The sequence below is a fragment of the Schistocerca serialis genome, chromosome 1 (genome assembly GCF_023864345.2).
Source record: "Schistocerca serialis cubense isolate TAMUIC-IGC-003099 chromosome 1, iqSchSeri2.2, whole genome shotgun sequence".
NCBI classification, from domain to species: Eukaryota; Metazoa; Arthropoda; class Insecta; order Orthoptera; family Acrididae; genus Schistocerca; species Schistocerca serialis.
This window is the reverse complement of record NC_064638.1, coordinates 385,590,622-385,605,678: the sequence shown is the minus strand read 5'-3', so window position 1 is coordinate 385,605,678 and position 15,057 is coordinate 385,590,622. Positions and strand designations below refer to the sequence as shown.

The window sequence follows — 15,057 nt, the reverse complement described above, 5'->3', positions numbered from 1 at the left end:
ATTGAGTTTCCTCCACACCTGCAAAATAGTTGTCAACTTCGGCTATTAATTCTTCGTTTGAATGAGTCTTTGTCCACCAAGAAAAATTTTCAGTTTTGGGAAGAGATGCAAGTCTGATGGAGCCATATCAGGTGAATAAGGTGAGCATGGCAACAATTCATACCTTAGTTCGTGTAATTTTGCCATGGCGACGGCACGTGTGGGTGCGCATTATCTTGATGGAAGATGACTTTCTTCCTTGTTTAACCTGGCGTTTTTTTCACGTATATTTTGTTGCAATTTGTCCAGGAGATTAGCATAGTATTCTCCAGTAATTTTTTTGCCTAATAGGGAGATAATCTGCAAATAGAATCCCCTTCACATCCCAGAACACTGATGCCATGACCTTTCCCGCCGCCGGCCGGAGTGGCCATGCGGTTCTAGGTGCTACAGTCTGGAACTGAGCGACCGCTACGGTCACAGGTTCGAATCCTGCCTCGGGCATGGATGTGTGTGATGTCCTTAGGTTAGTTAGGTTTAATTAGTTCTAAGTTCTAGGCGACTGATGACCTCAGAAGTTAAGTCGCATAGTGCTCAGAGCCATTTGAACCTTTCCCACTGAAGGAATTGCCTTTGCTTTCTTTGGTGGCGGAGAATCAGCATGTTTCACCGAGTGAGGTGGTCCAGTGGTTGGCACGCTGGACTTGCATTCGGGAGGACGACAGTTCAAACCCCCCGTCCGGCCATCCTGATTTAGGTTTCCGTGATTTCCCTAAATCGCTTCAGGCAGATGCCTTTGAAAGGGCACGGCCGATTTCCCTCCCTGCCCTTCCCTAATCCGAGCTTGTACTTTGTCTCTAATGACCTCATTGTCGATGGAACATTAACGCTAATCTCCAGAATGTTTCCACTGCTTTGAGTGTTGTTTTGTATAGTAACGCACCCAAGTTTCATCTTTGGTCACAAACCGGTGCAAAAAATTTTGTTTGTTTCTCCTAAAATGGGCCAAACAATTGTTCTGATATGTCCATTCTCATGTGTTTTTGATCCAGTGTCTAGAGTTGCGGCACCCATCTTGCAGATAATTATTTCATTTCTAATTCTTCAGTTAAAATGTGATGTACTCTTTCGACGCCTGGCAAGGATGAGCAATTTCACGCACTTACAATCGGCGATCCTCCATGACCATTTTGTGGACATTTGGAATGATTTCTGGAGTAGTGACACTTCATGGCCGATCACTGTGTAGATCATCTAAGCTCTCCCGGCCAATTTAAATTCATTTGTCCACTCGGCAACAGTTGAATATGAAGGAGCAGAGTCCTCAGTGGATTCTGGAAATCGGCATGAATGTCCTTTGCTTTCATTCCTTTCTTTACAAAGTACGTAATCACTGCTCGAGCCTCATTCCCCCCCCCCAAATAACTACATGGGAACAACAACAGAACCATATTACTGCCCCAGATGTCTTCCAAGAGCACTGATGTGGCATGTATTTACAGGCAACAGTTCAATGAATATCACATGAACAACTCATTGTGCTAGCACTAACCTCATACCTTGTAATTGTGCTCCTTCAGTCTTCACTTTAGGAGTTTCGAGCTTGGATCCTTCACATTAAAGGTCCATGATAATGGCTTGTGGTATGTCACCACTGTAAACCTTTGTTCATATAGGTAGAGTCAGAATAGCTTCATTGCATATGCTATGGCCAACAATTCTTTTTCTGTGATACTATATTTTATTTACACAGTGTTCAATAACCTGGATGTGTATGCAATAGGCAAGGCTTCACCAACTTTCTTGCTTTTGTGTAAAACTGCCCTCAGAGGTTCCTTACTCTTGCATCTTATCACAATGAATGGCTTCCCAAAGTCTGGAGACTGAAGTAGCGGTAGATTAACAAATACCTCCTTCAGTTCCTCAAAAGTGTTAGTTTGCCTTTTGCTTCATTCATATTCCATTCCTTTCTCTAACAGTTCATGAATTGGCTTTATAGTTTTGCTACATTTAAAAAGAAATCCTTGATAACAAAGCCTGAGAACCCAGTTAGTGTCTTTTTCATTCGTGTGTGAAGGAAGATCTTTACCTTATCCACATTTGCCATGTTAGTTCCCTTCCTCCGGATATCCTTTCTGCCTGCTGCTGACTGCCATCAGCCCACTGCTCTTCTTAGCCAGAAGGTGTCTGCTGCCTTCTCAGAATGGTGTCTACCTTCAGATTTCTGCTGCAAGTACTGTCTGCTGCTGCCCTCCCTCCTCCAAATCAGTTCAGAAAGTTGCACATCGCCACAACTTTCTGCAGGTGCTACTGTTGCTGTATCAAAATTTATAAATTCCTAATCACACAACCTACATGGCTCCACATAACCAACCCTACCCTTGGCACCATATTTATATGTTGTGTCCCGAATGTGGATTTTGCATGGAATAGAGCGACAGGGGTTTGTGCTATAGGGAGTTCAGTCTATCGACTGAGGTGATGATGAGACTTGATTGTCTTACTTAAATTCTGTAAAGTCGGTAGATTGTATTGGAGGATGAGGAGATTAATAAGCAACTCAAAAGAAGTGATTAACTTCTAATTTCATTTCAGGTATCAGCGAGTTCCATAGCTGAAGTGCCTCCACAGTACTGGCCAAGCTCTTACACAGAAACAGGGGTGTTTTACTACTGTTCAGTCTGCTTACTCAATGCTGTGCATCCTCCAATGACTGTTTCCTGCTTGACCCTCCCCTGGTCCTAGCATTTTGTTCACCTTCCCCCTCCAACCTCGTCAGTCCGTGACATGCTTTATTCTTCAATTACCTTTCAGTGGCTGAGTGGAGGGGATAGGAAGTCATTACCTGTTTGGTAAAGAACTGCCATTTTAAGTCTCTCATCAGATTCTTATGACACAGTGTGTCCTCCACTACAAGCCTTCTGCTTTTCTCTCTCGCTGCTCACACACTCTGTTTCATCCATATATTGCATAAGGCATTTGCTTAATTAATTTTGTCTTCTTATTTATCTTTTGCTGTTTAAAGGCGTAATCACCCAGAAAAATTTCAGTCATGCGCGCAAAACAAACCTGCAACTACTTCATGGAAATAATTACTAGTCCTTTTACACTACCAGTTACATAACAACTGAAATGTTTTTATCACTGTACTGCTAACTGCTATTAAACTGTTTTGCTTCATTAATTATGTAAGCTTACTTAACCTTTGCTGTCTAAGGATCTCATCTCACTAAGCCTCTCAAATAACTTACTCCACAGTCCTCAAACAACGGAAACTCCATGTTGGAATATCAGCAGTTATGAAAAGGATAGACTGCTATTCACAATGAAGATGACACATTGTATTGCAGACAGGCACAGCAAAAAGAAAGTTACACGCTAAGGTTTCGACCAAAGCCTTCTTCAGAAAAAAGGAACACACACACACACACACACACACACACACACACACACACACACACACACACACACACAAACAAAGGAAGCACACATCATGCACATGACTGCTATCTCTGGCTGCTCTAGCCAGGCTACAACTGTTGCGTTGAACAAAAGTAGCAGTTGAGAATGGGCAGAGAATGGAAAGGGATAGAATTTTGCCGTGAGCAGCCGCAGTCCCATCATGTGTGCGTGATGTGTGTCTGAATGTGTGTGTGTGTGTGTGTGTGTGTGTGTGTGTGTGTTTTTCTCTTCCGAAAAAGGCTTTGGATGAAAGTTTAGTATTTAACAGCCTTTTCATTGTGCCTATCTGCAACTCAGTGTTTCATCTCTATGGTGAGTAGCAATCTATCCTTTTCAGAATTGTTATTCCACACTCTTCTTTTTCCATACCCTCTGACCTGACACTAATGGTCCCTGTGGTTGCACATGCTGTGCCCAGCTCTGTCTTTAATGCTGGCCAACTTCAAGAACATTTACAGGATTTGTGCTTTAGTTGTGGGTGTGGTAGTCCTTTACCTTATCATATTCACCCTTTTCGAACCTATATTGTATACCTCTCATTCGTACAGCTAGGTCCAGTGGTGATAAGCCTAGTATCATCATCAGTTCCACAGTACTGTTGTTCTCTGTGCAGTTTTCAGGCACAGGAGTACGTTTTCCTGTGCTCATTGAAGTGCCTGCACTGCTGTTTTGGATGTATGAGCCCATACACTCGCTCGACCCACAGCATACAATCTCGATTGCTACTTTGTTCAGGATTTTATACTTCTCTCTGACAAACAGTATTTCTATGTGCATAAAAATATTGATTTTCATTTATGTTTATACCAAGTTACCTGTATACTTGTTTCATTTTCAGCAGATGAGCATTTGTTCTGATTAAGGGATTTCTTGAGCTTGTTAATGTTTCTTTTTGTAATGTATAAACTGTTTTGTGTGCTGCTATTGTTTATTTTCCACTAATTTAGTGCTAATAGGCGACACAGCCTCTTATGTCTGTCATATTCTAAAGATCGCTCAGTAATGGCTGTATGCCAACATTCCAGAGTTGTGGACCACAAACAGAGCCCTGCAGGCAGCCTTTGATGATCTTTTTCACAATTATCGTTCTGGACATTCCAGTTTCACCTGCCTGTTAGTACAAAGATCTCATAAGCTATTATTGAGACACGTAGAACAGTCCATGTACTTCAGTCTTTTGAAAAGGGCAGCCCACCATTAATTATTGAATGCCTCAACTATATTAATCATTATTTCTAGAAGTTAGCTGCGATGATGCAGCCACAAACCTGTTGTATTGAAGTAGAAGTTTTCTTATATTTCATTATAGTCCTGTTTTGTTACATGCATAGCTAACTCCAGTAAATGCTGTCATCACAGCAGTTAATTTTTCAGGAGGGTAATTAATCAAATCTATTATGTTCCTCCCAATCACCTGAATTACTCAAAATAATAATTAGTAAACCTTAGTCTGGTCATCACAGTCACCTTGTAATGTCTCTGACAGCACAAAACACCAACAACGTGATTTTGTATTCTGCCACAGGCATAATCAAATCTGGTCATAGCAAGTGTGTGTAATTCATCTTCTTCAAATGTGATATTAAGTTCTGGACAAGAGCAGGAAAAAAGGAGAATTTTTATGTTCTTACACATTGGTTCAAATTTGTTGGCAGAATGTTAATTTAGCTTTAACATCAAAGTCTGTAGAATACACATGACTGAGCGTTGTAAATTAAGTATTCATTGGCTGTTTTATGTTTGTATTGCAGAATAACTAATCTAAAGTACTGGGGACGAAGTGAGCAAATAATATCAAAGACCTTGCAGCTGTTAAATGATTTGTCTGTTGGGTACAGCTGTGTCAGAAAATTGGTTAAACTTGAGGAAGTACAATTTATGCTAAACAACCATACAGTAAGTATTGTAGAAAACTACTAAGAAACTAAAATGTGTTGTATTTCAGGGGTTTATTGAAAACTAGTTTCCACTGTGGACACATTTGCTAGTTCTCACTGTGAACACATTTGCTTGAATCAGCTGTTAAGTATTTACTAAATATACCACATGATTCTGAGAACTTGTGTGTTCTGTATCTTCAAATAAATTGTAAACAAAAATGCTTCAGCTGCATTTCTTTGTTAAATCTCTGCTCTCCAGTAATCAAAAGACCATAGTCTGATCCAAACTGGATAAATACGAGGGCTACCCAGAAAGTAACAGATTTTTTGGTCTATCGCAGCAGTGGGTGGGATTACAGCTGCCATCTTGGTGCCATAACGTTCCTACACGCTGGACACATCCAGCGGTGATAACATGTGGTCTGTGTTTCTGCTGCTTTGCATTCTGTGACATGTTAAAATGTGTACTGCAATGGAAAAATCCTGCCAGTTGTGAGGTTCATACTGTGATTAAGTTTTTGTTTGCAAAAAACTGCTAAGCAGATGTTAAACACTGACAAAGTTAAGTGGATGATAAACAAAACAAGTTTCAGGGAAAACTTAACACAAAAGCTTTGCCTTTTCACAACAACACACTTCCACAGACAGCTAATTGTACCCGAGAGCTCCTATGGTGTTTTGGATTGGAAGTGATTGATCAACAACTGAGCAACAACCACCTCTTTCCAGCAATGAAGACATGGCTCACTGCATAATGCTTTAATACTGATGCTGAACTGCATGCTGGTATAAACTAAAGGTTGCAATTGCACGCAGCAGATTTCTACAGGAAGATGTTGGAAAACTGGTGCCATGGTATGATAAGTGCCTCAATTTGAATGATGATTCTGTAGAAAAATAGCTAAAGAGTGTACCTTTAAACTGTATATAATAAAACTTGGTTTTTCTTTATTTTTAATTTCTAATTCCAAGACGTCCGCTACCTTCTGGATAGCCCTCATATCTCAGTTTCACTCTCAGGTACTGTATCATAAAGTGATCTATTTCAATTGCTTGCGCAAGGTGTTTACATGTTATGCCAAAAAAATGTTGCTCACATTATCTACTGCTGTTTGAGTTTTAAAACAAACTCAGTTAGTATCTGATGTATTGAAGTCATGTACTGTAGTAACACCTGCATCTCATGCAGCAGTCGCATCTCCATCACCTTCTATCAATTTTTGTAATCAGCATAAGGTGCAAGTGCCACAAGAATTCATGGCACACTGCCTTCAACCCTGTCAGAGAACTGATGACTTAATATCACCACATTATCATCAACCATTGTGCCCCTAGACTTCCGTCTATTTTACAATTTATACAGGGTGTTCCCAAAATATCTTTACAACTTTGGACATGTATATTTAAAAATTGGGGATAGGTGGAAATGTGTGGTTTGCAGCATAATGTTCACAAGCACCTAAGGTTTTAGTAGCTGTTGAAGAGACTTCTGTAAAGTTGAGGATATGTAAGTGGCATTCCAGTTCCCCCCATGTCCAGTGTAGCATTTCCTCATTAACTTACACAATTGTAGCTCTGATGCGAGCTCAGAGTTTCTGCAGGTCCTGCACTGGGGATTGGTAAACCATATCCTTTCACAGTGCCCCAAAGAAAAAAAAACCTAATGGGGTTATGTGTAGAGGCATTGGGATCCAGGAGATGGGTCCACCTCTGCCATTCCATTCACCTGGAAATGTTGTCCAAAGCCTTCAGAACGATCAAGGCCCAGTTAGGAAAGGCAGTATCCTACCAAAGCATGATGTCAGAATGCAATTCTTTGAACTGTGGAAATGCAAACATGTTCCAACATGTCCATATAAACAGTCAAGGCTATTGATGCCTATGCAAAGAACAGTGCAGAATCAGTTTACACCACACATTTACCTTTGGACTGTTGCACACTATTATCATGCTAAAGTGAGGATTTTCAGAGCCTCACATTGTCAATTTACCTTCCCAGACATGTGAAAGTAAGCTTTGTCCGTGAACATCACATTTTTCAGATAGTCTTGGTCATCATTGTGGTACTCAGAATATCAGTTGCAAATGCTTTGTACTTTGGCCAATTGTTGAGTTTGAAATGCATGCAGCAGCTGCACCTTATAGACGTTCAACTTCAGTTTCTTGTGTAGCACCTTGTACACTGTGGTTGTTCGTAACTGCAACTGATGGATTGATTTGGTTGGCTCCAGATAAATGTCCATTGCACCCATACCACATCTGCACCAATTGTGCTTGGACACCCAGAACTCATCCTCTTCATGACATTTCTGGATTCCTTGAACCTCATTTACCATTGTCTAGTGGTAGGACATGGCAATGGTGTTCTTCTGCAACATATCCAGAAGCACTGCTGGACCTGAATCTCCATCAACTATTCCACACAGTGTGCTTTCTGCGGGAGGTGGCCATTTTTATCAATAACTAACTTGCAAAAAAGAAGAGGAAAAAAAACTATAGTTGTGTGTGAACATTTTGCTGCAAACCATACCTTTCTATCTATCCCCATTTCGGTAATAAAGATGATCAAAGTTGTAAAGATCATTTTGGAACGCTCTGTTTAGTTTGAATAACGTGTCACTGTGATTACGGCACTGAACTCAGCTTTGGGAGGTCACAGTTCGTAGGAATGGTTTTTTTTTTTACAATTGGTAGGAATGATTTTTGCAATTGCTATGCTGATTCATCACCTGAAGAGTTTCCTTGCTTAGTTTTTACACTTCGTATCTGCCCAACAACATAGTACAAAACTTCTCCTTATCTTTTTATATTTAATCATCAGCAATGTTAATTTCTCCAAGGAGCGCTATTTTCAACAGTGGGTTATTATCTTTCACCATACGTATAGGTACTACTCAAGTTTCATGCAATAGCAGCACTCTCACAAAGGTTTAAGCTTGAATGGCATCTTGTGTCATGTGTAAAAAAATCAGGCTGATGCATTGAAACTTGGTGATGGTGTCAACCCTTCTGTACGTATTCATGCTTCAGTTGACCCATTTTTCCAATTGACTGATGACTTGGTGGAGCCTTGGTTGTAGACGTTTGCATTTTGGCTGCTAACCTGGTCATTCTGGAAATGCCTGCCAGCCAATAGTTTCTTCATTTAAGGAAAGAGGAAGACTTAACTGGTGCCATGTCAGGAGTATATTGGAGGGGAGGGGGGGGGGGGGGGGGGGGGAATGGCAGATATTGACAACCCAAGGAAGCAGCACGTATGGCTGTACCCTGTTCAGAATGAGTTGGGGCAGTCACATTTTTAATTTTGAAAATGTTGTGCAATATATTTGAAACTGACTCACGATTGATTTTCACTTTTTTCCACTAGTGTTTCAGTTGTCATATACTGGTCTTCAAGCACCAGAGCCTCCACTTCTCGTACAACACTCAGTTCTTCACAGAGAGATGGGCCAGAGTAAAAGTGTCTGTGCCACCTAACCACTGTCCTATATTTGAAGGATCGAAGCTACCCTTACACCTCTTTGCTACTGTGCAGTTTGCATCACTGACAGGGATGCACCATAGTTCTAGAAGGGAGAGATTGGCACCTGGAGATCTTTTGGTGCGAAGGATTGAGTCAGTTGAGTGGGAGCATGCATGCAGGGCAGGTCCCGATTGCCTGCATTTCCCTTGATAGTCTATTTGGTCAAAAGATTATACAAAGTCGCAGTGGAGCCATCATGCAAGTAGGTTGTGTACATGTTTGAGCAAAATGAGAATTTTGAAGCTCAGGATTAATTTGGTATCAGGAGAGTTGTTCTATAATTAAATGGCAATTACACATTAAAGAATCAGCAATGGTAAACTTGTATAAGATATTGATGGATGAGTGGCTGTAATTGTAATGCGAGTGCACTCAGAATTTATAGTGGAATAAATTAACTGTGTCGTACAAAAGTGTTCAGAAATTACAACCTCTTCCTAATTATTAGAATATTTTTGGAGAGAATGAATTGTAGAACAGTATCAGAGAAGAGACAGGGCATGCGCCATAGGCTCACATTTAGAACTCAGGTTGCCTTGGGAGTAAGTTCGCCCTCCATAACTGCCTACTTCTGAATGTCTGATGCCTATTTTTCCTGAACAAGTGGTTTCATCCGTATATAACTAGAAGAATGCAGAAGGCTGAAATCAACAGTACAGGTAGTCGCAAAAATAAGCCGAGTCCTCCAACTGGGGAGTTAGCAAGAATGGTGTCCCACAGGGTTCAGTTGTGGGTCTCTTAATCTTCTTAATATATATGAATGACTTGCCACTCTATATTCACAAAGATGCAAAGCTAATTCTTCTTTCTGATGATACAAATATAGTTATCACACCCGACAAACAAGAATTAACTGAGGAAATAGTAAATAATGTATTTCAGAAAATTATTAATTGGTGCTCTGCAAATGGACTCTCATTAAATTTTGAGAAAACACAGTATATACAGTTATTTATAGTAAATGTCATAACACAAATCAAACAATGGATAATACAGGATAGAATGTAACAATATTATGAAAAGGAAAGTTGCTACTGTTGCCTTAGACTGCAGTCTTTTGTGTGTGTGTGTGTGTGTGTGTGTGTGTGTGTGTGTGTGTGTCTTTCTCTGTTTTTGACGTTGGCCTTACAGGCAGAAAGCTTTATTTGGAACAGTCTCTTTGTTGTGCCTATCTGCAACTCAGAATCCATGCTATGTGGTGAGTAGCAAGCTTCGTTTTCATAATAAAATGTCATAACACCGTAGCTAAATATACACTACCGGCCATTAAAATTGCTACACCAAGAAGAAATGCAGATGATAAACTGGTATATATTATACTATAACTGACATGTGATTGCATTTTCATGCAATTTGGGTGCATAGATCCTGAGAAATCAGTACCCAGAACAACCACCTCTTGCCGTAATAACAGCCTTGATACCCCTGAGCATTGAGTCAAACAGAGCTTGGATAGCATGTACAGGTACAGCTGCCCATGCTTCAACACAATACCACAGTTCATCAAGAGTAGTGACTGGCGTATTGTGACGAGCCAGTTGCTCGGCCACCATTGACCAGACATTTTCAATTGGTGAGAGATCTGGAGATTGTGCTGGCCAGGGCAACAGTCGAACATTTTCTGTATCCAGAAATGCTCGTACAGGACCTGCAACATGCGGTCATGCATTATCCTGCTGAAATGTAGGGTTTTGCAGGGATCGAATGAAGGGTAGAGTCACGGCTCGTAACACATCTGAAATGTAACGTCCACTGTTCAAAGTGCCGTCAATGCGAACAAGAGGTGACTGAGACATGTAACCAGTGGCACCCCATACCATCACGCCGGGTGATACGCCAGTATGGCGATGATGAATACACGCTACCAATGTGCGTTCACCATGATGTTGCTAAACACGGATGCGACCATCATAATGCTGCAAACAGAACCTGGATTCGTCAGAAAAAATGACGTTTTGTCATTCGTGCACCCAGGTTCGTCGTTGAGTACACCATCGCAGGCGCTCCTGTCTGTGATGCAGCATCAAGGGTAACCGCAGCCATGGTCTCCGAGCTGATAGTCCATGCTGCGTCAAATGTCGTCGAACTGTTCGTGCAGATGGTTGTTGTCTTGCAAACGTCCCCCTCTGTTGACTCCGGGATCGACACGTGGCTGCACAATCCGTTACAGCCATGCTGATAAGATGCCTGTCATTTCAACTGCTAGTGATACGAGGCTGTTGGGATCCAGCACGGCGTTCCGTATTACCCTCCTGAACCCACCGATTCCATATTCTGCTAACAGTCATTGTATCTCGACCAACAAGACCAGCAATGTCGCGATACGATAAACCGCAACCGCAATCGCAATAGGCTACAATCTGACCTTTATCAAAGTCGGAAATGTGATGGTACGCATTTCTGCTCCTTACACGAGGCATCGAAACAACGTTTCACCAGGCAACACCGGTCAACTGCTGTTTGTGTATGAGAAATCGGTTGGAAACTTTTCTCATGTCAGCACGTTGTAGGTGTTGCCACTGCCGCCAACCTGGTGTGAATGCTCTGAAAAGCTAATCATTTGCATATCACAGCATCTTCTTCGTGTCGGTTAAATTTTGTATCTGTAGCACGTCATCTTCGTGGTGTAGCAATTTTAATGGGCAGTAGTGTAGATTTTGAACAGAAGTCTGTTGTTAAGGCAGAAGATTCAAAATTTCTGGTAGTGTGCGTTGATGAGAAATAGAGTTGGAAGAACCATGTTCATGATCTGCTGAAATATTTGAGTCGAGATATTTATGCAATTAGGGTTATAGCAAATTTTGGTGATGAACATATCAGCAAATTTGCCTGCGGTGCTTATTTTCATTGACTGCTTTGACGTGGCATCATATTTTGGCGTAATTTGCCATTAAGAGAAAAATCGTCTAAGGAGCCCATCGAAGATCATCCTGCAGACATTTATTTAAAGAACTGGGATATTTACAGTACTTTCAAGATACATGTATTCACTTAATGAAATTTGTTGTTAATAATCCATCCAAATTCAAAAATAATAGCAAAGTGCATAGCTACAACACTAGAAGAATGGATGATAGTCACTATTCTGGATAAATCTGAATTTGGCACAGAAAAGGGTGAGTTATGCTGTCACAGAAGTCTTAAGTCTTTGGTCATTTACCAAATAGCATTGAAAGTCTGACATACAGGTAACCAACATTTGTAAACCAATTAAAAGAATTTTTGAATGATAACAGATGAATTTTTAGATATGAAGTAGTAATAGTAAAAAAAATCATATTGTGTAAAGAAATCTTATGTTAAACTGACACATTCTATATCATTAAAAAATGTCGTATTCAGGCTCTGTGGTAATGGGACAAGTATTAATCAACTGTACATCAATAAATAATACATTTCTGCCAACTCGGCATGGATTATTACAGCATAGTTCCCCTACGTATGCAGAAAACTAATTAGCACATGTTACAATATTTTATCAGTGGGCTACAGACCACCCCCCCCCCCCCCCCCCCCCCCCGACAATATACTCACCTACAAAAAGTAAAAAACTCTCTGACAATATACTGCGGTAATGTGGTGTGGGGATTTCAGACTGCAGACTTCCACCTACAAAAAGCAAAAAATAAGAAAAAAAATTTCTTGAGTTGATTAGCAAAATTTGACTATGCCTCATACATTTTGTTGCTGCTTAACTTGGTTTAGGCCAGTAGAATAAGTAGCACTTTAGGGTTCTGCATTCAAGAAATTCCTTGTGACACATCGGTCTACCTGTGTTTCATATAAGTGGCTGCAATTTCATCTGAATAGCTTATTCAGTTTTATTTGCAAACTTGGGACCAAAATGATATCTGTTGTCTTTGTTGGATGTAATAATAATGTGAAATAGAAATTTAATAATTCTTGTGTCATTCTATTCTGCAGGCTACAATGTAATGCACACGACTATTGTGTTATTTACAAGAAATAGAGCTTGATTGAATTTGTAGATGCTTTGATGTTCTAGTCTGCAGGCTGCAATGTAATGTACACAGCTATTGTATTTGTTCACAGGAAATAGTGTTTCATTGAATTTCTGTGAAGTATATTTATCTACTTTCTGAAACCTCTCTCCTCTCAGGACACGTTCAGATTTCAGAGCTTATAGTATCAAAATTTTTGTTATGGTGAATTTATGTATGAATTCTTAAATCAGTGATCGCTACACTGGACTGACTTATTTTCATGTGAAATACTAGAAAATGTGTTAGTAAGATAATCATTAAATTTGCATTAATTTCTTTTTGTTTCAGAGTGAACATTTTCCATTTTTGGGAAATAGTGTGGCTGTAAGTGAAATGCGATGCAGATCAATGTTTTATACCTCACTGGGTCGGCTTCTTATGGTTGATTTGGGTGAAGATGAGGACAGATTTGATAGCTTCATGTTACCACTAACAGGTTTGTACCTGTAATTGTATCTTTGTGTGTAGTTTATATGGCTAGTTTTCACTCAAGAGCCTTTAATGCTGTTGTTGATTATGAGTATTATTGATTTCTTAGTGTGAATCTTTTGTCTATAAATGTTGTTACATTAAGTTTTTAGTGTGCCTGTCATTGTATGACTTCCCATTTTTTGAATGGAGGTCAAGATATTGATAAACTTGATTTTTGGCGTAGTGAAAGTAGTAGATTTTTTCATGTATGAGATTGTGTGGAAGTCTTGCTGGTGTGGTGTCAGTAATTTAGTGTGAGAACAATATGTGTAATTTTTTTTTAATCATCCTTATGTTGTACAATATTTTTGTAACAGGATTCAGAATCTCTTAAATTATTGGTACTAGAATACAGCTTGAAGAATCTCTGATTTTGGCACAATTTCTGACTCCATTAGTATGCAGTAACATTAATTAATAAGTGAATATCGTACACCATAATGAGGTTAACATACATTTACATGCAGGTATTGGATGTGAAGGCAACTTAATGTTGCTGTTGTGCTTACCCTCATACTGCTGCTAGTGGCACTGCCACTTCAATTTGTTCTCATAATGATACTGTACGGTCCTGGGCAACTGCAAGTGATGTCAGTCTTTGTAAATATCCATAATTGTTGTTCTGGTAAATAGACTTGTCACATCTAAAATGAAGCAATTCTTATTATTCCTTTAAAACCGTCCAAGAATTCCATTCAAATATTGGTAAGAAAGACATTTGTAATTTAGAAACACAGTGTTCGTACAAACTGTATGGGTCTTATTTCTAAAAGTTCAACCTTAAACACTCTGCTGTGACTTCAGCAGCATAAGGGGTTGGAAAAAAGGGGCTTCTCAAAACTGAGGGAACGTAAGTTTTACAAAAACATGGACTGTTCGAATATATTTAATACCTTTGAGTTACTAACAGTTGTGTTTAGTTTTAGAAGCACTGATCACTATTATTGGCATAAGATCAGTTACATAAAACAACAAAAACTGGTGTTGAGTGGCCGGCTTGTGAGAGCGAGATTGCAGCGGTATATTGTGAACTGTGTGAGAAAAATACACGTCATTACATTATGAACTGTGTGAGAAAAATACGTGTCGCTTGCTTCACACACCATTTCATCTCATGACAGTATTGTGGAGCCAGTATGTCATGTACAGAAAAGTAATCATGTACATTAATAGTGGGACATTTGTGATGGGAGATACCTTTCACCTTCAAGATCATGTTCTGAGCTTAGGACAGGAACATACTGAAATTAGATGAAGACTTACTAAACTGTTGAACTTCTGACCCAAAATAATAAAAAGGTTTTCATTGAGTTCTATTGCTGTGCCATTAGAAATTAATAACCTTTTGTCATCTCAGATTTGTGAGTGTCTTTCTTCTGCTCAAAGTGTGTTAAAAGTGAATAGTGTTCTTTCCAGTACTCATTGTATATGTAATAAATATGTACCTACATCAAGATATCGATGGCTTCAAAAAGTCAATCCTACCACTGGGCACTTCTCCATGTTAATTAGTGCAGTCTCGTGTACCATAGGTTTAAATTTCCTTGCCCAGTACTGTCTCATTCCATTTGAATTCAAAATGATAGGGTTTGAGCCGTTCATAATATTTGCCATTGCGAAAGATGTCACCCAGATGTATTCTTGTAAGTTGTTTGAATAGTTTATACAATGGGAGAAACTCAAGTTTCACAACAATACAGCTTCTTGTCTTCGCCATCATCTGCCCTGCATCTCTCAT

General features: G+C 39.7%; 1 protein-coding gene across 4 annotated transcripts in view; it reads left to right on the top strand.

Annotated features, from left to right (window-relative positions):
* LOC126470994 (exportin-7) overlaps positions 1-15,057 on the top strand; it is a 244,019-nt gene that overhangs the window by 149,731 nt on the left and 79,231 nt on the right. For all 4 annotated transcript variants that reach the window (XM_050099047.1, XM_050099056.1, XM_050099063.1 and 1 more), the window contains exons 13-14: positions 5,193-5,337; positions 13,137-13,284. In XM_050099047.1, the coding sequence (XP_049955004.1) occupies positions 5,193-5,337; positions 13,137-13,284 (293 nt within the window). The remainder of the gene's footprint in view (positions 1-5,192; positions 5,338-13,136; positions 13,285-15,057) is intronic.